The following is a 24,015-nucleotide window of genomic DNA, read 5'->3' as shown; positions in this document are numbered from 1 at the left end:
TTTGAAGCATTTAACTATACATCGATGTTTGGGTGTTCTACAAAACTATTGAAGTTCCGGCATAAAAATAACATTATAATAAAATTGCTTTTCAATAAAATTATCGAAGACCTCCACTGATATTCCATATTGTTTTACCCAGTAGGGTTAAAATTCAAAAGAATTGGCTACAGTAATAGCTTAATGGACTCGCCCTAATCTTTTTATACAGTTTATTTACTCAATTTCCTATCTCAATCTTAATACGAAATAAATAACATCTCATTGTCCTTTATAAAATTTAGTTTTATTCTAGCCATGATTGCCATAACAATCCTTCTAGTCTTGTGCAATGACATTTATTCAAAACTAACACCAATAACGAATTATAATTACAAAAATTCGGAGAAAATTGGAAATGTTCTAAAAACGTTCCTAAGTAACACTCGGGGAAATGTTTTAGTGAGTGATGGTGAAGATGATTTACCTACATCCCTAGTATCAATCAGTACAACCTCAATTAACCTGGACTCACTTCTAAGGTCGTCGGACCTAATTCCAAAATGCTTCATTATATTTAATCTTCCTCTATCATCACTTCATGATATGCTAACTAACCACACGGAATTATTATCAGGGGCAGCCACGTATGTCATCATAACAAGGAACTATTCTATACTAGAAGATATTGCCGAGCTCTTCTGGAAATCACGATTGCCCCATATTTTGATGCTAGCATATAATGAATCATCTTCCAAAATCTTCAAAGCCCATATAAAGCATTGTGGAGAAAAAGCTGAGGCTCTATTCTTGTCAGATACGTCAAATGTTCAATATTCATTTCTTGGTTTAGAGAAATGGAACGCAAATACACAATTTAAGGGATGTCCGTTGTACGCTACTTGGATCTTTATGCCGCCCTTCGTCAATTCAGTTAACGCCTCCATGGATGGGATTTTTATAGAGCTTATAAAGGTTTTCGGCCAGATTAGCAACAGATCTGTAATATTTCGCCCTTTCGACCCTAATTACGGAGAAGAGATTTCCCAGTCCTACACATTCGAATCAGTGCTCAATGATTTGGATGGGGAGTACTCCCAAATATTTTTAGGTCCTGCAAACACTCACACTGTCGCGATTTTCGACCTTTCTCCTATAATCACAGACAACAGCATGCTGTTTTTATGTCCGAAACCCTTGGCAATCTTCTGGCATAAGCTTTTATCAAAGTGCTTGGCATTATTTATTATTGCTTACTCTTTGCTTGTGTTTTTCATGGCTACAACCTTTAGCTATCTGGCAAAAGTTTCTATGGAGCGATTAACATATTCCTCAATAGGGCAAATGTTCTTCGTGTTTTTTGGGATGGTTCTGGATATGCCCTCATTGAATAATAGATTCCCGAAAAAAAGCCGTCTTAGAATCTTCTTGGGGATGATGCTGATGCAAGTCATGGTGGTATCTATGTTTATTCAAGGGAGTGTTGTGAGTAATTTAAGTGCGAACATTTATGGAAAGCCTATAGAATCAGTGGAAGAGCTTCTGGATTCAAACCTGCCCATTAAAGCCCTTAATGGCTTGTCTTATTTGTTTCAATTCTCGGAGAGTTCTGCAGACAAAGAAATGTACAAACGAATGACAACTCTCGAGGACATTAAGTATTTATTTGATGCCGGCAACTTAGCTGTTACTAAGAAAAACTTTGCTACAATTGTAGACACAGGTAAAGGTCCTTTTTTACCTAGATTACATTTAAAGAAAACATTTTCAGGTTATCTCATAATGCGTCCAAACATACTGAAATCCTTCAGTGCTGTCGAAGTTTACAGCATAAAACAGGCCATAGCAATGCCTAAAGGAGCCTATTTTTCCAATCAGTACATTGCATGGTTTACGAGGTTGGTAGAAATAGGTATCGTTGCGAAATATGTGAAACTCTATCGTAACTATTACGCCATTGGGAATTTCATTGAAGAAGAGAAAAGGGAATTTGTGGTTACTTTCGAACAGTTTTTTCCTGTAGTTGAACTTATAGGAGTCTTGTATCTGTTTTCTACGGTAGTTTTTATTGCTGAGATTTTCTATGATAAGATAAAGCAAAATATTTATAGATACATCGTTCGAGAATAGATTAAGTGTCCCAGTAAAACATAAGAATTAGAAAACAAGATGTTTTACTTAACAAAGTTCTAGATGGATATCAAAGTGACCCCCTGAAACTAAAGAAATTTTCCCGTTTATGTAGGCTGATAGAACTCATCGAGGTGATTGATTTTTAACTTTTTTTAAGTAATTTTGTCCAAATGTTATCGAGATACTAAGAATCAGAGTTTGAAAAATGTCAGTTAGGAGGTACTATTAAGGTTTTTTTTAAAGGAAATATTGCATCCTCGTTTATATAGGCTTATAGGGAATTTTTTTTTCCGGTATTTTGGCACTAAAATTTCAAAGATACTGATGGTCAAAATTTCAAGCATGTGAGGATGTTCTATGAAAAACTCAACAATTTTGTGAAATTTGAGCGACTAGACTTACCTTTTTTAATTTGGAAATTTTGCTTTCAAGATATGTATTTTATTTTGCATCTCTTTCAGAAATTATTTTTTAAGAACTTTAAATTTTAAACTGCAATTTTCCATATTACAACATTACAAGAAAAACACAGTAACTGCTGAACAGGGGCAGATAGACTTCTGCACCTAGTGACAATTGATAGATTGGGCTCAAGTATTTTTGCCTCAAATTTTAATTTCAAATACTTACAATTGGAGCTTTTTGGTAGATGATTTTTTTAAGGATTTAAGTTTAAAATGTAATATTTTATATTGAAATCATAGAAGAAAAATGGCAACAATTCCTTCATAAGAGAATATAGAATTGCTCGTTATATTAACAAAAATTACACTTATACAATGATATAGATTTATGTAAAAGAAAAATGCAAAATTGACAATCCTGCATCATTCGTGTCCAAATATGCATAGAATGAAGCGTGAGGCACATATTTTCAGTATGCATGCATCATTGCCAGATATGGAGGAGTCTCGAGAGTGCCCAAAAACTCTAATCGGATATTGAGTGTTGTTATTTTAGACATCGAATGCGTATTTGAAAAAAAAACATTTTCAGTATAATTATTGTTTATTTAGCTAAATTACCATTAATCACCGTCGACTCTGACTCCGAAGTCACTATAAATAGATCCTATCTGTCTACTTATTATCTTACTTAAGGACTATTATTATCAATTCTTGATGTGAATCTGGGACATAATTCTGATGTCCCTTTTTATTTACAATGCTAATGCTCAGGTAAACATCTTTTAACCTCCCTACAAAAATTAATTATTTCACATCTGAAACATTACTTTCATTGTCTCAGTTAAGACAATGTTACGACTTTTGTTTATTATTTTAATTTCTTATAATAATCCAGTTTTAGGATCATTAAAGTTATTTAAAACTCCCAACAATTCACACGTAACACATGTAACTGAAGTCTTCTTGAAGGACTGTATGAAGCAAAGTTCTCTGAATGTCTTTGTATCAAACAGTAAGTTTCTTAATTTATCCCCAAAACATCCACATTTGGATATCAATTTGAATGGACTAACCAGCATGGCAGAGAGATTAAGTATAATGAGCACATACGTGATCATAGACCCAGAAATAGAAGATTTGCTTAAAATCTTGGAGATTGGTGAATATACGGGATCTTCAAAATTCATCATCTTCTTTCAAAATAACCATATGCTCCAGGACATTTCAGAAATTTTATGGTTCAAATACAAAATTCCTAATTTTCTAATAGTAATTTACGATGAGGAAAATGCAAACGTCTACAAACTTAACATTGAAAATTGCGGCTCTAATATATCTACCAAGTTTGTGACTAATTTGAAAGATAAGAGTTGGGATGCTTGCATGATGGAGTGGAACATGAAAGAACAGTTTAAGGACTGTCCATTAAAAGTTGAGTGGACCGTTCTGCTCCCATACATCAACCCTCCAAATAGCTCCCTTAGAGGAGTGCTAGTGGATTTCCTGGAGGCATTTGAGGACATCAGTCAAAGGAAAGTGGCCTTTATGCCCGATAACCCGGCTTATCTTGAGGAAATTACTCAATCATACAGTTTCGACTCGTTATTGGAGTCATTCCAAAGCGGCTACTCTGACATGTTTATTGGACCTGTAAGCCTTAATGCTGCAGAGATGTTTGACTGCTCTCCAGTGGTCAGCGAAGTCAGTATATTGTTTCTAGTTCCCAAACTACTTGGTCACAGTTGGCAAGCAAATGTGGCATTAAAGAATTATGGCACACTCCTGTCAATTTGCATAATTTTTACCATAATTGTTGTATTGTTTAACTGCATGGTAAAACTAACTGAGGATCGCGTTTTGTTTTATTCTCTTGCGAAAACTTTTTATACATTTTATGGACTTTTCCTGGCAGTCCCTGCAATACGCACTTTACCTAACACTAATGCCATTCGCTTCTATATTCGTAAGGATCTGAGAACATTGAATTTTCAACAGTAAAGAGATTTTTATTTGCATAGTCTCAGTTCTTCTGGGATTTTTCTGCATCTCGACTTTCATCCAGGGCAGCATTGTGAGCACTTTAAGCAGCAGCGTGTATCGAATATCTATACAAAATATCGATGAGCTGCTAGACTCAAATTTGCCAATTAAAACTTTCAGCTCTATGTCGTATTTGTTTCAAGTTTCTTTAAATGAGAGAGATTTTGAGGTATATGAGCGTATGGAGATTCTGGAAGGAATGAGTTACCCCGCTGAAGCTGGAGATTTGGCTGTTAGTCTTCGAAATTTTGCCACTTGTGTAGATTCAGGTAAGAAATTTCTGATCAAACGAATAATTGTAAATAAATACCAAGCGAACACTAAAAATTTCCAAATTTTGAAAGTCCATAAATCAAATTTCAAATGAACGATTTCAGAGAATTTCCGTTCCTGGTGTGATTTGCAAGGATGATCAAAGTTCAGGATATTTTTATGGAGCACTAATAGATGGCCCGTAAAAAGATCATATTGATAGTTTTGTTCAAATTACTGATTTTCACAATTTTAAAAGAAAAGATCTCAATTGATTTTTCAATATATACATGGCAAATGTATAGGTATGTTTTCCGGCTAGGGCTTAAGGGTAGGGGCTGTAACCGCAATCAAATTCAGTGGCGTACGTAATTTGTAAAACGAGAAACATTTTTTTAATATTCAAATGTTATGTAAAGTATTTTTTTCTTAAAAGGAGAAATAATTGTTGAATAATTGAATATTAGTAGCCTTTTTTGTTTACAAAACTGAGTTCAGATTTTCAGAGTCAATGTCTCTTTACTGAGACACCAATCAAGACATACATACATTTTCAAGATTTTACGTAGGGTTAAAGTCACGGTTTAAATGAAATTTAGAGGTGTACATTGTCTGTAAAAGAAGAAAAAATTTTGGTAATATTTGAATGTAGGTAGCATTTATGAAAGCGAGTTCAGATTTTGGTGGGCAGCGTCTTTTTCCTAAGGCACTGGTAATCACTTTCAGAAAACTCAATAGCGTGGATTGTATTTAAAAGGAAAAACGATTTTTTAAATACTTTTTAAAAGTGTTTTTCATATACAGGGTGTCCCGAAATTAAGGCACCATACTTAAACAGCGTAAATTACGTCCAAAAATAACACCAAAACTTTATATAAACATATCGAAAAACGCTTTTTTAACGATCTATGGCTCTTTAAAGACATAACTCTGATGATGGTTATTTTGACATATTTCCAAAACGGTGCAAGATAACTTTATGAAATTTGGTAAGATTTTATACTTTTTAAACCTTAATTGACTGATGCGGTTGAATGGAAAATATTTCGTCAGAGGCGTGCCGCACGGGGGCGTCGGAGTTAAAAAATGCTACATTTTTTTTATGTGCCCGGTTTTTTAGCTGCTGATGCAAAATTATGAAACCACATATGTGTCCAGAAAAAAAAGGTACTCTTGGTTCACATTGATAGAACGCTCCATTTTCGAATAAAATTAATTTGAACATTACATTGCATGACAAATACAAATGATGCTTAAAACGATCATTTTCAACCATATCAAAACTATTAAACAATAATAAAAAAAAACAACAAGAAATTGAAATGACACATTTTTAGAGTAAGTTTTCAAATAAGTTACCGTTCAAAAAAGAAAATCTGTTTCAAATTCTTCGTGCCTCCCAGAGCATAAAAAGACGGTCTAGACTGTATATCCAACAAAACAGTAACTTATTTGAAAACTTACTCTAAAAATGTGTCATTTCAATTTCTTGTTGTTTTTTTTTATTATTGTTTAATAGTTTTGATATGGTTGAAAATGATCGTTTTAAGCATCATTTGTATTTGTCATGCAATGTAATGTTCAAATTAATTTTATTCGAAAATGGAGCGTTCTATCAATATGAACCAAGAGTACATTTTTTTTCTGGATACATATGTGGTTTCATAATTTTGCATCAGCAGCTAAAAAACCGGGCACATAAAAAAAATGTAGCATTTTTTAACTCCGACGCCCCCCGTGCGGCACGCCTCTGACGAAATATTTTCCATTCAACCGCATCAGTCAATTAAGGTTTAAAAAGTATAAAATCTTACCAAATTTCATAAAGTTATCTTGCACCGTTTTGGAAATATGTCAAAATAACCATCATCAGAGTTATGTCTTTAAAGAGCCATAGATCGTTAAAAAAGCGTTTTTCGATATATGTTTATATAAAGTTTTGGTGTTATTTTTGGACGTAATTTACGCTGTTTAAGTATGGTGGCTTAATTTCGGGACACCCTGTATAAAATAAAATTGAGATTTGAATGCACTAATTTTCAAAATTTTATTTAGAGATTGCAACTTTGATAAAATTCAGTAGCGTGCATTGCCTGCAAAAACGGTTGCCTCTTTTCAATGTTTTGAAATGTTCAAATGTAAATGTCTTCTTTAAGAGAGTTTTGAAGTTCAAAATTTGGTACAAGAATTCAGATATTTGTCTTTTTTATATAAATATTTTTGTTTCAGGTTATTTAATTATGAGACCAAACATTTTGAAGTCCTTTAGCGTGTTTAAGGTGTTCAACATGAAACAAATCATTGTCATGCCTAGAGGAATTTATTACTCCCAACAGTACCACGAATGGTTTACCAAACTACTAGAAAGTGGAATTTTATCGAAGTTCGAAAAAATTTATGAAAACTATTACGCTGTGCAGCATTTCGTAGAAGAGGATAATAGAAATTTTGTAATCACTCTGGATCAACTAATTCCTACTCTAACTTTGATAGGGGCGATTCATTTGACGTCTTTTGTAATTTTTTTGGGAGAAATTGTGCAGTCTAATATTAACAAATTTATTCATAAACATATGAAATAATTCTTCATAATTAATACTGCTGTGGTTAATTGACATTATCTCCAACTGAAGTCAGAAAATCAACATTAAATTTCACGGAATTTTATGCCTGTGGGCGAGATAAATTTGACACAGCTGGAGTGAAACCAGGAAAAGAAATTATCGTTTAAAGATGGATATATATCTAAGATGTCGTTTTAGGGTAATTTTATGTAGTCACTAAAATTATCCACAGAGGTGAAAATACTCATAATGCCCACATCAATATATTTTATTTGTTTTAATGTAGCTATAAAGTGAAGGTATATAAATTTATATTTGTGTTGGCGAGTTTAGATCAGAATGTGTTAGGAATATAAATTGAAATTAAATCGGTATCGATGGAAATTAAAAGGAAAAAAACTGAAAGAGGGAATATTGCTTTGAACACAAGAGAAAATATAAACAATGAAATTCAATAGACCTCAAAACGCAATTCTCTCAGAACTCAGAAAAACTTTTAATGGGGGTCTCAAATTCAGCAATCGTCATTATTAGCTGGAAAAGGAACTTATTCTTAGATTTCTTTATTTTTAAACTGATTTAGAGTATGAACACACAAACGGGTTTTGGAATATTAATAAGAGCGCACAAACATTATTCCTATTTTTCTTTCTTCCCTATTTTTTTTTATATATCGTGCGATAAATTATTTTTCGCGCCAACAACTTGCGTAGGATTCCACCTAAATCATTTCAGTCTTGACGATTAATAAAGCCATTTTTGATCATCCAAATAAATGGCAAAAAAATGTAAGCTCAAATTGCTTTAGCGCCAAATGTGATGATCATAAACTCCGTTATGTCGTTATGTGAATGGAACACGTTTAAGTAGGAGTTAGGAAAAATATAAATAAAAAGTCTGATTTTATTGCAATTTGGTTGTGCCCATGACAGCGGGAAATGTTCTTGTGTTAGTGCTTCTAAGAAAGAAAATGGGATATCCTCTTAATTCCTGTTTCAATGTAAGTTGTCAGATAATAATAATCCTAATAACAATAATAATAATAACAATAATTATAATGATAATAATACTGATAATAATAATAGTAATATTTTCTTTTGTTTTCTTTGCATTTTATGAATGATTCTTGTACAAATATAAGTGTTTTGTCACAAAAGAATGTGATAGTGATTGAAGAAATACTACATCTAATTTATGATTTTTTGTTTTCATTTACTATATTCTTTCATCAAAAGTTACGAAGTACATGTGAGGCAGAATAAAATTCGTTTTGCGTAGTCCTGTAGGAAAAATAAACAATACATAATTTATCGGTACAGTAATTAAATTCTTGTAGTCTAGCTGAGCAAATATTGAAAAATAAACTAATTAATGTAGGTGTCCAAAGGCAATTTGTCAACAGCGGCTTCTTTTGATTTCAAAGTCTCTGCTAATGGTTTATTTATACCGTGACCGACGATTGTTAATGAACCGAGTATTATGTAGTCACAGGTCATAATACACGCTGATTAATGTATTTTTTCCACTACTAGTTTTAAACGACACCATTATTGGATGTGCTGAATGACCGTGAAATATGTTTTTAACCTTTTTTTCTAAAATAATTGAATAACAGATTAATACTGGCACGTATATGTGTCAGGATACCCGAAGAAAAGTCAAACAAGTCTCTTTATAAGGGTATATTTTCCTCTTTCCGTACAGTCTAGACCTCTCTATCGTACTACTTTTAAGTCACCCTCCTAGTCTCCTTCGACCCGTTATTGTCAACACAGCTCTAGACCTATTTATTTATATTAACACTATTAAGAATTCCTAATTTATGGGACCGTGTTCTACTTTGCACTCATATTGCCTTTCATGGTCAACTATCCTAAGATCGCTATCATATGGCTCATTATTTACCTATCGAACTAATCAGCCAGAATGTTATTGTGTCTATTGTAGTTTTATTATGATTGCCATGGAAATGAATATCAAATGCAAGATCATCTTTGATATTATGATTCAAGACTCGTTTTTTGTGTTTTACGTTTAGGTAAGTTTATCATAATTTTATGAAATTTTAATTAATTTAATAAAGAAGGAAAAATCATATACATCGCAATTGTAGAATAAAGAGTGATTATTAAGAAAAAACCTAAAATAGGCGTTGAAATATCAGAGGTATGTTTTACATTTACGTTAACGCCCAACGTTTACGAATCTCTGCCTTCTCAGACTTTTTTTTTAATAATCAATCATTAATCAGTTATGGCTCTCACGTATTAAATCTTCAGGATTTAAATTTGACGTTGAGGCCATAATGGTATAATTTAAAACCTTGATGTATAATATATTATTGTTCTAGGTATTCCTGCTTCTAGTTTTGGGCTCTAGAGGATTCTCCTCGCCGATTTTACAAGAATTGAGGCTGTCGTTGGCAAATCCATATTCAAGTTATAGTATACTTGAACCTGAAGGTACGTTTTTATCTTGTTGGCAATAAAGATGAAAATTCTCAAATATTTTATATAAGTACGTTAAAAATTGCCCGTTTTGTTGATAATATGGTGGTTGAAATTTACGTAGTTAGAAATTCTGATTAGACTTGATATACAAGGTGTTTCAAAACTGCACGGCACTATTTCAGGTACGTATTCTCTAGTTCAAAATAAAGAAACAAAGCTCATATGAACATGGGTCCTATCACGATCAGTGGCAGAGTTACAGGATGTCAAAGTGTAAGAAACTATTAGATTTTTTTTTTATTGTGTTTGACCTACTGCAGATAGAGCTTTTAAATTTTATACGCATACTAGGTAATGAGTGCTGCTTAATACAAGCCTTAATACGACGTCAAGAAACCTATAATATTTTGATATTTTTTGTCAAAAAGACTGATACACAAAATTGTAATTGTAAAGAATAAATTTAAAACCAGGCAGAATTTAAAGAAACTATTCAAAGTGGCCTCCGTTTTTTTGAATATAGCATTGAACACGACGAATCCATGCATCTTGGGCACTTCGTATAGCCTCAGGACGACGTCTGAAAATGTGACTGAATTCAATAAATAATTTATTTCTGAGGAAACTGAACAGAATTCGACTAAAACCCAAGAGAGATAAAATTTAGGTAATAGATTGAACCATTAAAGAAAAATATCAGAATACATCAGTGGCGTACTAGCAAGCTTTTTTAAAGGATTTTATGGAGCAAGACCTCAGAAAATGCAATACCCTATATAGTAGTTGAAGTCAATTTAGGCTCGTATTAAGCAGCACTCATTACCTAGTACGCGTATAAAATTTAAAAGCTCTATCTGCAGTAGGTCAAACACAATTAAAAAAAATCTAATATTTTCTTACACTTTGACATTTTGTAACTCCGCTACTGATCGAGATAAGACCCAAGTTAATATGAACTTTTTGCTTTATTTTGCATTAGAGAATACGTACCTGAAATAGTGTCGTGCAGTTTTAAAACACCCTGTATATATAGAGTGAAAAATCTTTTGCTTGAAATAAAAATATACATAAAATATATGTATGTTGAGTTTTTCGGTATATAATTATTGTATTACTTAAGGAAAAGGCACCTACGCGTTTGGATATGACATAGACGATCCTGAAACTGGCAATACGCAATTTCGGGATGAAGAAAGAAAGCCAGATGGGTCGGTTAGTGGAAAATATGGTTGGGTGTCTGCAGATAATACAGTTTTCATTGTCAATTACATAGCTGATGAGCATGGTTATAGGTTAGTCAAAGATTATTATTTTATTAAAAAGGCTTTTTATGTCAAATCCGTTCGATTTCTAGGGCGAACATTGAGAGTGCTCCTATATATAAAGCCAGGAAGATCCAATCATTTTTTAAAAGAGGACAAGGGAGCTCCTGAGACCAATCAGTTTTACATTTTTTAACTATATGTACATAATTAAATTTTTTATTTCAAATGCATTGAAATTTACGCCTTAGAATGAATTATCTTACAATTTCCAAAAGTTATACTGCGATGGAGTAATTAATTATTGGGAAATTAGAATCAAGAAGAATAAATTGTTTCTTTTTTGCAGGATACAGTTCTAACATATGACTTTTTTCTCATCTTTGAATGGGGGTAGTCCAAACATTTCGGGCTTGAAATCCTCTAAAGAATTTAACGACAAAGTAGCAATTTTCGTCATTTCTTTACTCACTGTCTTGTCTGGAACGAACACAGTTTGCATGCCAGCCGCCATTCCTGCTCTGATACCATTGGGGGAATCTTCAAACACTAAAACCTTAAAACCAGAATATCAAGTATAATTTCTGAATAATTATTGTAATTCACTTATAAGCTCACCTTTTGGGGGTCTGGATTATCAGGAAATTTGGAAGCACAATTCAGGAAGATATCTGGAGCTGGCTTTCCATGCTTAATTTCGGGGTTATTAGTCCCACATACCACATGAAGGAACAAATCAAAAATTTCGGGATGCGATTGAGTTTTGATATCATAAGGCGGCCTTCCAGATGATGTGGCAATAGCTACGGGAATTTTGTGGTTAGCTAGATGTTTGATTAATTTCTTCGCTCCTAAAAAACCAAAATTGATATTTTATGTAATGTAAAGCAGAGTTTATTTACCTGGCATGAATGGAGGGTTTGTTAATTTTTCAGCTATCTTTTTATAATATTCTTCCAAACATTGCTCTATTGTTATAGGAAGATTAAGCTCTTTGATAAAGATTCGAGCACTTTCGTTTTCAGGAGTTCCCAATATTTTCAGTTTAACTTCAGGAGTGTATTCCTTGCCATGACTATGAGCCATAGCCATCATTATTTCCTCATAAATTGCTTCTGAATCTGCATGCAATCAAAACATCGAAAGTAAATATTATTGATCTATGTGTAAAGACAGTGAGCTGGACTTACCTAAAATTAAGCCATCTAAATCGAAAATTACATGCGTAACTTTATGAAGTGTCATGATTGTTAACTGGTAAAAATCACTAAACTGTAATTCCTTTTCTTTTTTCAATCTCCAACTTCACGTATTTAGATATTTTTTATAACAGATGTCGATTTCTTGGTTAAACAAATGATAATAGTCTATATTAAATAATACATAAGTACATGAAAATGACGGCAGTAGAGATACGAGACCTGCTCGTTATCTAACCTTCCCATATTTGCTTAGCACATTGACTGTATTTTGAACTTGAAGCAAATATATGAATTATGAATGTAGAAAGTGTTATGTTAAAGGTCGCAGGCAAATAATCTTGATGGGAGAAATGTAATGTCTAATGTAAAGATTCAAGCTATAAACGAAAGTTTATTTATATAAAAAGTCCAGTGAATTGCAAGTAACTCTCTTTTATAGATATGTAAAAAAAGATTTTTATTAATGGATAAACTTCCTCTCTATTCAGTGCTATGTACTGCCACATCCAAAACAAGAGATTTGGTTTCATCCAGCGACATTACTTCAGAATGGCAATAAGTCAATATCAGACAACTGCCCTCTTTGCTCATCTTCTCAGCTGCAGATTCACTGAGAGTCAACAAGGGACCAAAAAACTTTCTCCTACAATTAACGTTATTCGTAAATAATTTGTTTAAAGATTAAAGGCATTTTATGCCTAATTTTGTAGTCCAATGTGGACACTGCAACAGTGTAGCTTAGAGTGGTCTGAATGTTTGATGCTACCCATATGATGATCATGTCCCGATCCGTAAACACTTCATCGTCTGAACCTGCAAGCATTTCTGGTTCTGGGTGGATTTCATCATCTTCCTCGTCATCAGAATCAAGATGTACATTAGCGATTCGTGTGGCCATTAAGATCAATATCGGCTGCTGGTCTTCAACAGACCCAGATAATGTCATTCGACTATAATACTTTAATTGTGACATTTCATTTGGAGTGTTTCATGCAAGTACCTAGTTCCGCTAATATTGGAGATTTCGGCATTTCGTAGCTTCAATAGAACAAAGCATTGTGTGGTATAATATCTAAGATCTCTGGGATTAAATTGAAAAGAACAACAGGTATTCAAGTGTGAGTGCACGACAGGCACTTCCTTGTGTTCGTGCTTGAAGTGAGATTCGAGAGAGCAGACCGATATGAATTTTTTACAGTCTGTCTTTGGACATTGGAGAGGCCTGTAGAATCGACAGTAATACATTAAAGGGGTTTAATAAATTATAGGACCTTTTAGAAAAAGACATCGTGCTTAAGTTTTTGTGCTCATGCAGCAAATTTGCACTTTGCACGTATTTTGCAGGGTTAGGGATGAATTTTTTCTCTTTGATGTTCAAAATTTTCGTCTTACTGTCTCCAGTTCCACTTGTTTTGTTCCCTACGTAATTGACTCAAGGATTGTAATGTATAATCAGTATTCAGTTCGTTTACGAAATAAAATTATCAGTGGTACTTTACAATTCTACCTGGACAAGAACAGATGTTAAACAAACACTTCTTCGTTACAATTTCACTGTTTTGAAAAAGAGTTTCACTTTTTATGGCACAAGCTCATCTTTAGGCGTAAAGGAAAGTTCAGGCTTAATGATGGTCATTGAATTGATATCATATGAGCTTAATTGGTCATGTAAGTCACCCGATAATGCCTAAGGCTAGCCGAACAAAGTGCTCGCAGAATAGTTTTTTCGATCGTTTAACCAGATAAAACATGATAAAATATTCTATTTGTATTGAGATAATTAAAATGAGAAAGGATTTTTTAACGGCTTGCCTGCATAGATGCTTCTCTTGAAGCAGTCCCTGCAATAGGAATCGTTGCTGCAATTTTGGAGCAGAGTTGAGGCGTCAAATGAGGCTTTGCATATCTTGCATTGGACGAAATTGCTCCTGATATCCATTTTGGGTTTTTGTAACAAGGAATCAAAACGTTAAAGTTTGTGGCTTTATAATGTTACGGAAATCTTAAAACTGTCAGAATGATGAAAAAGACCAGAGACAATTTGATCGGGTACCTATATGTACCTGATACCTGTAGAATGACAATAAAACATGTACCTCCTCCTCGTTCGATTGAGCTAAATCATTCATTGTGTTAAACGAAGAAGAAAGCATACTATATAAGCTACATCTAATTTCTCCTCAGCGCTTTGTGCGCATCTTAAGAGTGTGGTGTTCTGTTGAATGTGGAATTCCTCACGAAATAATGGAATTAAAGGTATTGACACACGTGTATTTTTCCATATTTTCAAAGTATTTTTTCAGACTATTATCATTTTAATTTACATAACTATTGCAACTGCCCATGCTCATCCTACCATAGTTTATCAAAATGTTCCCAAAAGTGATCAGAATTATCCTTATTATTATGTTCACTTGAACCAAGGAGAAGAAGGATCTCAGATATCGAAGGAAAATCTAAATGAAGGACAAAGACATGAACACAATCATGAGGAAGGTTTTAAAAATCAAGAAGAGCATTTTAACAATCATATTGATTATTACGTAAGTGTTTTGACAATTCCTGAAACATTCCTTAATTCTACACTTTTCTAGGCTTTTCCCAAATACTCTTTTAAATACGGAGTAAACGATTACCACACAGGAGATATAAAAAGTCAACATGAAATCAGAGATGGTGATGTAGTCAAAGGTGAATATTCAATGGTTGAAGCTGACGGTTCAATTCGCACTGTTCAATATACTGCTGATAAAGAAAATGGTTTTACTGCGGTAGTTCATCGATCACCCCCAGCAAAGAAAAATCAACATTATCAGGCACATAGCGCTGAGCTTGAAGAACGTAAGTGGTGAATATTCTGAGTCTCTATCGTTACAGAGAAATATAAAATGTATAGACTTGATTTGTGTATAAGTTATATGTAATATATAGTATTTATTTTAATATCTATAAGTAATATAATTTTTTGTTGGTAATATGTAGTTTATGTTACTCCTATTTAATATCATGTTTCTGGCCATTGTTCTTGATTTTTAAAATATTAAACACATTTAATCCTTTTAATAAATTCATAATTCTGTATTCGCAAAAGATTTTTTTTTTGAATGGAGATTGTAGCTCTTAACTAAGTGTTATACGGTCCAGAATGCAAACTGAATTATCGGAATTTTTCAAATTTGAAAACGACAATTTTGATGCTCTAGTTGTATAACTTTGCCTCAACCTCGTACTTCTTATAGTTACCGAGATCCTTACGATTGAGCTTCAGAAACAGGTAACCTATATAAATGCCAACAGAATATACAAGAGACAAGGTATGATAACTCAACCACACTGCTGATTCATTAGCAGAGAACTGATATATCCTTTTAACGACACTATGCTATCAACATGGTACTCTCAGTAAGTGCAAGGCATTTTATACATTATTAGTAGTAAAAATTCTTAAAAATTTGGCTAAAGCAATTAGCAAAATTTGACCTGAAACCTGAGCCGGCAAAAATTTTAAGAAATTTTGTAAGCTTTTAAGTTTTAAATAAATAGTAGGGTGAAAGTTTTATTCCTGAGATTTTGGTGAATGTAGTTTGGAAACTGGCAGGGTATTAATTTTCTCATATTTCCACTTTTGGCTTTCCACTTCATAATTAAGTGTTTTCTAGTAAAACTTTAGTAGAATTGTATTCTACTAAATTAATTAGTTTCAAAACTGGCAAAAATTAAAACTAAACATTAATATTGGCGACTTCGCTGAAACACACGATAGATGAGCGGCAGTGGGCTGGCAACCCATCTCATACATCAACATATATGGATCTACAAATCATTGCCAATACTCCTTTCTTCCATTTCTAAAATTTAAATCAGGATATTCTCAGTTGTGAACATGAAATAGCTCCAGTTTTAGTTCAAATGATAATTGATTCAAATAATGTCCGAATTTAACCCGCCAAAAGCTCAAAATCTGACTGTCTCACTTGAATGCCGAATTTTTCAATATTAAATTAGCAAAATAATGGCATTTTTTCAGCGGACAATGTCTTATTATCCGGTTGCTTGGCACATTTCCCACCAGAACAAGGTGAATACTATTGCCTCATTTTCATGTCGAAATTCTGTAATTACCATTGTGCGTCCGTCCAGGTACTGTTTATTAAAAGCAAATTCTTCATACACCTTTCATTGTTTCACATGAGGAATGGTGGTCGTATTGATTCGTTATAATTTACGATACTGTTATTGATTAAGAAATTTCTGATTTTACAAACGGTAAATTAAATGTTTTTATGCAAATTTTTACAATTTCAAACTATTATACATACAAATTCAAACAAATATGTATGTATTTCAAATGAGGTCACTATTGCGCATTATTACATTATTAAGTTCAAGTTATGATGATGATATCTTTTTGACCATAGAGTAATTGAGGTTATTAAGTGTTTAAAGAAACATTAAATGGTATTTAATAAGGCGAATAAATGAATAATACCAGTTAACCACGCGTGTAATGATATTTAAATTATTCCAAATCTGATACGATTCAAATTAGATGAGCTTTCGACAAGTTGTAATTTCAGAAAGAAGAATGGTGTGAAAATGATTAATTTTGAGTCATTATCATGTTATAATGTTGCTGTTAAAAGATGTGAGGATTATTGCGCAATTTAGAGTTGTCAGAGAGGACAAACAGTCGTTTATTAAGTCTTAATTAGAACTTTTCCCAAAAGTGTATAATAACTCTTTCTTTATTGCTCATTTTAGGTATATAAATGGAACCATTATCTTTCACATTATCTAATCATATTGAAGCAAAATTATGAGAATCCTTGTATTATATGGAAATTAAACATGATGATCAACTTTAATGAATTTAGAGATAATGAACTTAAATATCCGCATATATAAATCAATATTACTAATTCCAAATTATGTCGGTTTGAATATTATTGTGAAATTGAATCGCGATAATTTCAAAACTTCCTGAACAATGTTTTTTAGCAGGATATTTCAGGCACAAGAATGTTAAAAAATTCAAATTCAAGTTCTGCGTTTGCCATCGCCATTTTTGCCAAACGCCAATTTCCCTTTTGTTTTTCAAAATTCAAATTGCGTATTTTTTGTAGTTCAGATATATACGCCCCAATTTTTGTTTCACAACTCAAAAAAAAATACAGAAACGTGTGAAATAACTTCATTACCAAACTTGTACAGTAATAAATCACCTTATATGACTCCAATTATCACCTACTTTTTTATGTATAACAGACCCTAATGGACCATTTCTCAGCCTCAAAATAATGTGATTATTAAATTTTGGTATAGCCTTGCACTAGGACGGACTATTGCGGCATATCCTAGAACCAAAGTGGGGTTAATATGCGTTGGGAACCACGCACTGCATATAAGTAATAAGTAGGAGTCAAAAGTGTGTTAGTTTTAAATACAATAGCGACCTGGCGGAAAAATTGCCAAGAAAATGTTCAATCTAAAGGTAATCTTCATTTCAAGAATGATGTACTATAATTAGGTGCTAATTTGTGACCTCGTGAAAGTTAGTGTGTCGGTTAAAGGATGTGCCAAATAAGGGTTAATCATATGAAACTTCGTAGTGAAGGGAATTGTGGATGTGGGAGTGAAAATTGGGTTTTAAAGAGTGTCTAATTTAGGCTAAAAAGGGCCAAATTATTAATGTACTGTTAGCTTTAACGTCAAGCCCGTTACTATTACGAATCAGACCAATACTGAGGTTCCATCTAGAGAATTTAATTTAAAAATAAAGTTATTGGCTTGCAGATAAATTTAACGGCTCACTAATAAGTTTGTCCTTAGTAGGGTAGTAACGTAAACTTGCAGGAAAATTCCTGATCTCTAAACTTTTTTAACTGTTCTTTCAAACATTTCTAGAAATTGGCAAGTGTTTCCTCATTAGTAAGTTTTGTAAATTAATTTAAAAGTTAAATCTCATTGAGACTTTTTCAGATTCTCAATTCTCACGTCGTTCTTTCTATCTAAATAAATTGAATTTCTATTTGCTTAACACTAAATCAAACTATTACGTCATTATAGTGTGAAAATTGTATATGTATATTTTACCGTACAAGACGGCGAAAAGCCATAAAACATAAACACCATATTATGGTTCTGGGTAAACAATTTCACAAAAAAAATCGTTACTTCTGTTTCCTTATGTTCCTTATGTTGTATGTGTAAACCACTAAAGTGCGTAATACTTCTTATGGCTCCAATACGAATAATTTGACAATTTATATGTGCCACTTAGAGTACTTTCTTTTTGCCCATATCAGGCAAAATCAGAATATTATCATTTCTTCTTATAAAGAATTGGAATCTGTGTAATTTGGCATGTATATGCCCGAGTTTCTGAATTAAACTAGATTTTCTTTAAGTACTGGACACTTCATTTTTTCCACGGGATACCCTGTATATTACTGCTTGTTTTTAACCTACTGATGGAAGGGTATGTTTGCTCAACATACACCTACACTTAGTTTTACGCATTCTACATAATAAAAAAAATGTTTAATTTCCTGTTAGGGATTTAAAAAACCAGTTTTTCATATATATCATTCTATATGTGACTTCACATATTGAAGCCATGGCTCGTTTGTGTTAAATCTCTTTAGATATACTCACACTCATATCTCTTAGTTTTCGAGTAATTTCAGATTATTTTAAAGAACATTTGCAATACATTTTAAACTGGTGTTTTCTTATACAGGTGGTTAATTTTTTTCCCCGGAAACACCCTGTACCCGCTATTGGTCAGAGATACTTATTAATTTAGAATTTAAGTCATTTTCTTGAGTTCAAGTTTTTAAATATTTAGAAATATAAAAGATTGGACATTTAAACAAATTGACTTTTAAGTATAAAAAAGAATAGGAGACAAAACTGTTTGAGTTTCATTTTTTAAGTTAACTATGATCAGAACGATGAGAAATACATATGCATGGACACCCACAGTTACAATTGTCCAAAGAAATTCTAGTTTTTAAATATTTAAAAATATGCTCTATGACTAATTAAAAAAAGTCGACTATTAAGAGGAAAAAAGGAGGAACGAAACTAGAAATTCTTCGTTAATTTTACCCAAATTTTTTTTTTTTGCAAGCATATAGGAAATGTAATGAAACATACAGAATGTTATGTATCTTATTGAATCCGATACATAAATGCTTTATATTTACAGATAGTCATCGTCGGTATATCTACCCTTCTACTCCCTCCAATCTATGCGGGAATTTTGGCAACATCAAGTTACGATCCTCATGGTTTACATCAACAGAAGTACTCCTCCGGCGAAATTGATTATTACGTAAGAATGAGGTAGTTCCTGATAAACATTATGTTCAATTTTTACACATTTAGAGTCCACCAAAATACGCTTTTAAATATGGGGTATCAGATCCTCATACCGGGGACCACAAGTCTCAAACGGAAGTTCGAGACGGTGAAGTAGTGAAGGGGCAATATTCATTAGTGGAACCTGATGGATCTATAAGGACTGTGAACTATGTTGCCGATCCTGTTAACGGTAGATATCATATGTAGATAACAATAAATTAGTACATTTGCAGAGTGATAAAATAATTAAAAAATTAATACATTCGTTGTACCATCAGATAGCACTCTCAATATTTAAAAAATGTAGGTAGAAATCTATTATCTGATACCTGATTCGAAAAGCGATCTTATGATTCTTGAAAAAAAGTGATGCCTCATATAATTTCGTATGATTTTATAGGATTCAATGCTGTGGTATCAAAAAGCGGTCCCAATGTCCATGCAGAGCCCCAGCAGCATTTGGCCCACGAAGGAATCTTGTCTTCACATAGCGTTCCCACTTATATAAAACCAGTGGTATCTGCTTATGTGAAGACAGTACCAACCTTCGTTAAAGCTGCATCAGTGCTGCCACCTGCTGTGCAATACCAAAAGCCTCTGGTAAAATACACGTCAGCCATAGGTATGTTTAGGATTTCTACTTTTTTGGTACCTACATAGGTGGGAACGAGTTGGTCAAATATGGACAAGAGATAGCGCCATAAGTTTGGAATTGTTTCGCATTTCACTATAATAGCCCGTCTTATAGTAATTAAATATAGTAGAATAAATTTCAAAAGGATAGTTTTGTTGGTCTCAGTCATTAACTGACTTAATTTCCCAAATTCTGAAGTAAATACTGTACTACTATTACTTCCTTTTAAATTTTGATCTTATTTATCTGCTGATAACTACTTAAATCCATCGGCTACTTGGAATTGATTTTTCTAAATATCAAGGACTTATGATAAGTAAGACCCACTTGACATTATCCTAATCTCTCCATGAAGCGATTATGGAACTAAACTGGTTCAGATGAATGCCAAATAAAAATGTTTCCCCCTATTGTATATCGAAACAATAACGTTTGAAGAATTATTAAGAAATGCTACTCAGGAGCCGCTTTTTTTTGTCATTGAGCTTTGTAATTGATTTCAATTGTTAACAATGTCAATAAGACATTAAGAAATGTGCGTTGGTAGCCTGTGATGAATTTAAGTAGTCAGAAGGCTTCAACTTATAAATATTTTTTAAAACTTAATTAACATTTAATGTAATTTTAGGTTATCCTAAATCAACTGATGCATATTACAACGACTATGATACGGCTCTGGAATATCCATCAGACTCTTACGATCTTCAAAACTACTATGGGGATATTCATAGCAATAATAGGTATTAGATTGTGTAAAACAAACAAATAATTGCGTGTAAATAATTGTTTTTTAATTATTTTTATTTAGATTAAATTTAAATGAAAAAATTAAATTTAAATTTAATTTAAATACATTAATTGTATGATTTTGTGTCTTAATGTAAAATTATTTTCTTGTTTGTTTACTGATCATAATGACCAAACCAGTTGCAATATTTTTATTGCCTCTTTTTGCATTTTTTTTGGAACGGTACTTATGTACATTAGAATATGACTTTGATTATAGTTTAACTAGGATAAGATTTTGTACGATATGTTTATACATAAATAGTTTATAGTTTTATATATTGGGAAAGTTTGCTAATTTAACTTGCAGCAATTTTTGTGTACAGAACCAGAATTAATGATATCCGAAAAATTATAGACGTGTTTGTCCAATATTTACATATTAAGCCAAAGACACAAGGATATGTAACATATGACAGTACATTTTGCATTTTATACGATTAATTAAAGCCCTCTTAGACCTCCCAAATTTGGTGAGGAATATAGTATGTAATTAGTAAGTTACTAAATTATGTGAAATATGGACAGAATTTACCGTTTTTCTGAGAGTAACTAAACTGCATATGAAGAGAAAAGAGCTAAAGTCAAACGCACAGTTTAACATAGAACATGATGCCATATGCATTTTCTTGTAAATCTGAGCGCCTTGATGTTTGAAACCTTTTACTTTTTAATTACTAACCTGTTCTTGAATCCCACAAGACATGTTGTTTACAGTTGTTTATTAAAGTATAAAAAAAATATATTCGCAGCAACTTAGTTTCAAAAACCTCTGTGCTAAAATACACACTTTCTTCTTAAGACTTGATAGCAGTATACCATTATACCTATATTTACTTCTTTCATAAAGCTTCGTAGTTACCAATAAGCACCATTTCTTAATTATTTTCAAGTATTGAAAATAAAGTTCGTTCAGGGGAACAATTATTTATGACGTCATATTCGCCATTTTGAAAAGCAGAAAAATAAGTTTTTATCTACAAAAATGGTCCTTCTATGAGAGCCTTCTAATCAAATCTTTAATTTTAATTTCCATTTCTTTACACAAAGTGTGAGGCGCGAAGTTTGGAATATCTTGTACATACCATAAAGGCCAATTAACCAAAGTCCTGGTAACTTTATCAAGAGAATAATATCCATAGCCACTTGAAATAAAGGCACAGTATTGGTCAATTTCATGATTTCCATGGGAATTATCTTCCAGATAAAGTTGCTAGTACGGTTAATTTATACTAGCATTACTTACTAACTACTAGCATACTTACTCTATGCACGTGTAACCTAACTATTAGACTATGCTTTTTCTTACATCATAAAAATAAATGCCTTATAATAATAAATACTATCGTTGCATGACTGGTTGCCGAATCATTGGAATAAAGCTACCGCGCCGCCATTAATTCGACGAGAGGGAAAGTCTTATATAACATTAACGCATGAGATTAAGATGAAAAGTGGAAGGTAATCAATAGGAACATCCCAAATTTGAATCCTTTTTCTTCTTTACTATATTCTGCTATATATTTTTAAACAAGATGATATTTTTAAACCGTTTAAAACCAAATTAACTCGAAAAAATACGCTTTGATGGGAAAGATAAAAAAAAAGATTCGACGTTTTATTTGTAAGAACTGGACGTGGCGATGCAATAGCAGGTTAGTGAGAGAGATATGTGAATATGAGCAGCTGACCATCTATTACGCAATAATATTCTGTAACAAATATTACTCTGCAAGGGATTATTTTGCAATAAATTTTAGGTTTGGAATAGGTTCGTACTGACGTTGTGTTAGAGAAATATTATTTCCTCATCTTTGGCTAAAGTATCATCGGTCACTATTGCGCAAATGATTAAGTATACACACTTGCTCTCTTTAAAACAATCTCCATATATGATTCTATTCTCAGTTGTTATTATTTTAATCTTTCAAGGTAAATTACCTTGAAATAATACGTGACGATTTTCCTGAGTTTGAAGAGCCGCTCAGTACTACGTTTCCTTGTGTGTTAAGAAAAATTGTAGCTAAATAAAGAACAGACGGTTTGTATACACATTTTCAAACCTTTATAATAATTAGCAATTTCCTCGTTTCAATTCTAAATACATATAATTACCTGTTTTAATTGTTTTCGCTAATTATTGTTTTAAGGAAGAAATGCATAACAAATCGTATACCTATACTAATTTTAGTGTTGTGTCACTATCTCGGGAATCAATAGATCATCTTATGCAATATGCAATTCACTAAAAATAATCATTATGCCAAATGGATTTGCAGAGAGGTATGTTATCTTCTTTTACACGATGACTATCACTGAGGAAGCGAATTAATGTTAAAATCGATACATCTATCTACTGGAAGTATCCATAACAGGAACAATCAAAGAACGTTCACTTTCTTGCTATATTATCTTGATTTATTAGGTTCCTTTATAGTTTTACAAGACTTGTCAATAATTGTAATTACTAAGTAGCGCAAATTTGTATGTGGTTCAGTTCACTAATGGCTATAAGTCTACTTGATGACATAATACTTTACACGAAGAGAAGTTGGAATATAAATGAGTATTCTAATAACTAATAAATAGCTCACGAAAACACAGAAGCTTCATTAGGATTGCAAAATTTCATTCATGTGTGATTACTTGGGGTGTCGTGAAGGTTTAAATGTATTTAAATAATTTCATTTTCATTTTCCTTAATAGAACTAGGCACTGGTCAAGTATCTATTCAATACACAGCCCATGTACCTATAATTATAACTTAACATTATCAAAATTCTTTCTTTTCAAAATCAATTATAAAATCAAATTTGCAAAACTATTCAAAAGCAATTATAAAATCAAATTTGTAACACTTTGCATATAAATTGACCTTTTCTAAATGTTATGTGAACCATACCACTTTAAAAATCAAGGATGTAACGTCTTCGCTTTCTTT

At 32.4% G+C, this 24,015-nt stretch overlaps 6 protein-coding genes across 6 annotated transcripts; 4 read left to right on the top strand and 2 right to left on the bottom strand.

Moving 5' to 3' along the window:
- The first annotated feature begins 3,596 nt into the window (after positions 1 to 3,596).
- On the top strand, positions 3,597 to 7,393 carry LOC136412166 (uncharacterized). The gene is made up of 4 exons (XM_066395169.1): positions 3,597 to 3,678; positions 3,790 to 4,224; positions 4,538 to 4,828; positions 7,041 to 7,393. The coding sequence occupies exons 1-4, from the start codon at positions 3,597 to 3,599 to the stop codon at positions 7,391 to 7,393; spliced, it is 1,161 nt and encodes a 386-aa protein (XP_066251266.1).
- A 676-nt stretch (positions 7,394 to 8,069) lies between these two features.
- On the top strand, positions 8,070 to 11,264 carry LOC136412248 (adult-specific rigid cuticular protein 15.7-like). The gene is made up of 4 exons (XM_066395261.1): positions 8,070 to 8,375; positions 9,726 to 9,837; positions 10,946 to 11,117; positions 11,180 to 11,264. The coding sequence occupies exons 1-4, from the start codon at positions 8,301 to 8,303 to the stop codon at positions 11,256 to 11,258; spliced, it is 438 nt and encodes a 145-aa protein (XP_066251358.1). The 5' UTR covers positions 8,070 to 8,300; the 3' UTR covers positions 11,259 to 11,264.
- A 41-nt stretch (positions 11,265 to 11,305) lies between these two features.
- Positions 11,306 to 12,490, bottom strand: LOC136412236 (pseudouridine-5'-phosphatase-like). The gene is made up of 4 exons (XM_066395249.1): positions 12,278 to 12,490; positions 11,990 to 12,208; positions 11,706 to 11,938; positions 11,306 to 11,643 (listed from the first exon to the last, which is right to left on the bottom strand). The coding sequence occupies exons 1-4, from the start codon at positions 12,330 to 12,332 to the stop codon at positions 11,446 to 11,448; spliced, it is 705 nt and encodes a 234-aa protein (XP_066251346.1). The 5' UTR covers positions 12,333 to 12,490; the 3' UTR covers positions 11,306 to 11,445.
- Positions 12,491 to 12,769: 279 nt separating this feature from the next.
- Positions 12,770 to 14,228, bottom strand: LOC136412100 (uncharacterized). The gene is made up of 5 exons (XM_066395039.1): positions 14,095 to 14,228; positions 13,561 to 13,695; positions 13,290 to 13,511; positions 12,988 to 13,239; positions 12,770 to 12,932 (listed from the first exon to the last, which is right to left on the bottom strand). Exons 1-5 carry the CDS (start codon positions 14,226 to 14,228, stop codon positions 12,770 to 12,772), a joined length of 906 nt encoding a protein of 301 aa, XP_066251136.1.
- Positions 14,229 to 14,387: 159 nt separating this feature from the next.
- LOC136409213 (uncharacterized) lies at positions 14,388 to 15,200 on the top strand. The gene is made up of 3 exons (XM_066390581.1): positions 14,388 to 14,545; positions 14,593 to 14,832; positions 14,884 to 15,200. Exons 1-3 carry the CDS (start codon positions 14,534 to 14,536, stop codon positions 15,139 to 15,141), a joined length of 510 nt encoding a protein of 169 aa, XP_066246678.1. The 5' UTR covers positions 14,388 to 14,533; the 3' UTR covers positions 15,142 to 15,200.
- A 2,517-nt stretch (positions 15,201 to 17,717) lies between these two features.
- On the top strand, positions 17,718 to 22,390 carry LOC136408525 (cuticle protein 21-like). The gene is made up of 5 exons (XM_066389561.1): positions 17,718 to 17,780; positions 19,500 to 19,625; positions 19,679 to 19,844; positions 20,055 to 20,276; positions 20,917 to 22,390. The coding sequence occupies exons 1-5, from the start codon at positions 17,766 to 17,768 to the stop codon at positions 21,033 to 21,035; spliced, it is 648 nt and encodes a 215-aa protein (XP_066245658.1). The 5' UTR covers positions 17,718 to 17,765; the 3' UTR covers positions 21,036 to 22,390.
- Positions 22,391 to 24,015: the final 1,625 nt, after the last annotated feature.

The sequence above is a fragment of the Euwallacea similis genome, chromosome 1, assembly GCF_039881205.1.
Source record: "Euwallacea similis isolate ESF13 chromosome 1, ESF131.1, whole genome shotgun sequence".
NCBI classification, from domain to species: Eukaryota; Metazoa; Arthropoda; class Insecta; order Coleoptera; family Curculionidae; genus Euwallacea; species Euwallacea similis.
Note: the sequence above shows the minus strand (reverse complement) of the source record. Positions and strands in the feature narration are given on the sequence as shown.

Excerpts from the sequence above, each read along its gene's own strand:
- LOC136412166 (XM_066395169.1), top strand. The coding sequence starts at position 3,597 with ATGGCAGAGAGATTAAGTATAATGAGCACATACGTGATCATAGACCCA. Across the intron at positions 3,679-3,789 it reads GCTTAAAATCTTGGAGATTG|TAATTTACGATGAGGAAAAT; the intron begins GTGAATATACGG and ends ATTTTCTAATAG. Across the intron at positions 4,829-7,040 it reads TGCCACTTGTGTAGATTCAG|GTTATTTAATTATGAGACCA; the intron begins GTAAGAAATTTC and ends TTTTTGTTTCAG.
- LOC136412248 (XM_066395261.1), top strand. The coding sequence starts at position 8,301 with ATGACAGCGGGAAATGTTCTTGTGTTAGTGCTTCTAAGAAAGAAAATG. Across the intron at positions 8,376-9,725 it reads CTCTTAATTCCTGTTTCAAT|GTATTCCTGCTTCTAGTTTT; the intron begins GTAAGTTGTCAG and ends TTATTGTTCTAG. Across the intron at positions 9,838-10,945 it reads TAGTATACTTGAACCTGAAG|GAAAAGGCACCTACGCGTTT; the intron begins GTACGTTTTTAT and ends GTATTACTTAAG.
- LOC136412236 (XM_066395249.1), bottom strand. The coding sequence starts at position 12,332 with ATGACACTTCATAAAGTTACGCATGTAATTTTCGATTTAGATGGCTTA. Across the intron at positions 11,939-11,989 it reads AAACCCTCCATTCATGCCAG|GAGCGAAGAAATTAATCAAA; the intron begins GTAAATAAACTC and ends TTGGTTTTTTAG. Across the intron at positions 11,644-11,705 it reads ATAATCCAGACCCCCAAAAG|GTTTTAGTGTTTGAAGATTC; the intron begins GTGAGCTTATAA and ends TCTGGTTTTAAG.
- LOC136412100 (XM_066395039.1), bottom strand. The coding sequence starts at position 14,228 with ATGGATATCAGGAGCAATTTCGTCCAATGCAAGATATGCAAAGCCTCA. Across the intron at positions 13,240-13,289 it reads TCCAATATTAGCGGAACTAG|TCGAATGACATTATCTGGGT; the intron begins GTACTTGCATGA and ends AAAGTATTATAG. Across the intron at positions 12,933-12,987 it reads ACATTGGACTACAAAATTAG|GAGAAAGTTTTTTGGTCCCT; the intron begins GCATAAAATGCC and ends CGTTAATTGTAG.
- LOC136409213 (XM_066390581.1), top strand. Across the intron at positions 14,833-14,883 it reads ACAATCATATTGATTATTAC|GCTTTTCCCAAATACTCTTT; the intron begins GTAAGTGTTTTG and ends ACACTTTTCTAG.
- LOC136408525 (XM_066389561.1), top strand. Across the intron at positions 19,626-19,678 it reads CCGGCGAAATTGATTATTAC|AGTCCACCAAAATACGCTTT; the intron begins GTAAGAATGAGG and ends TTACACATTTAG. Across the intron at positions 20,277-20,916 it reads AAAATACACGTCAGCCATAG|GTTATCCTAAATCAACTGAT; the intron begins GTATGTTTAGGA and ends ATGTAATTTTAG.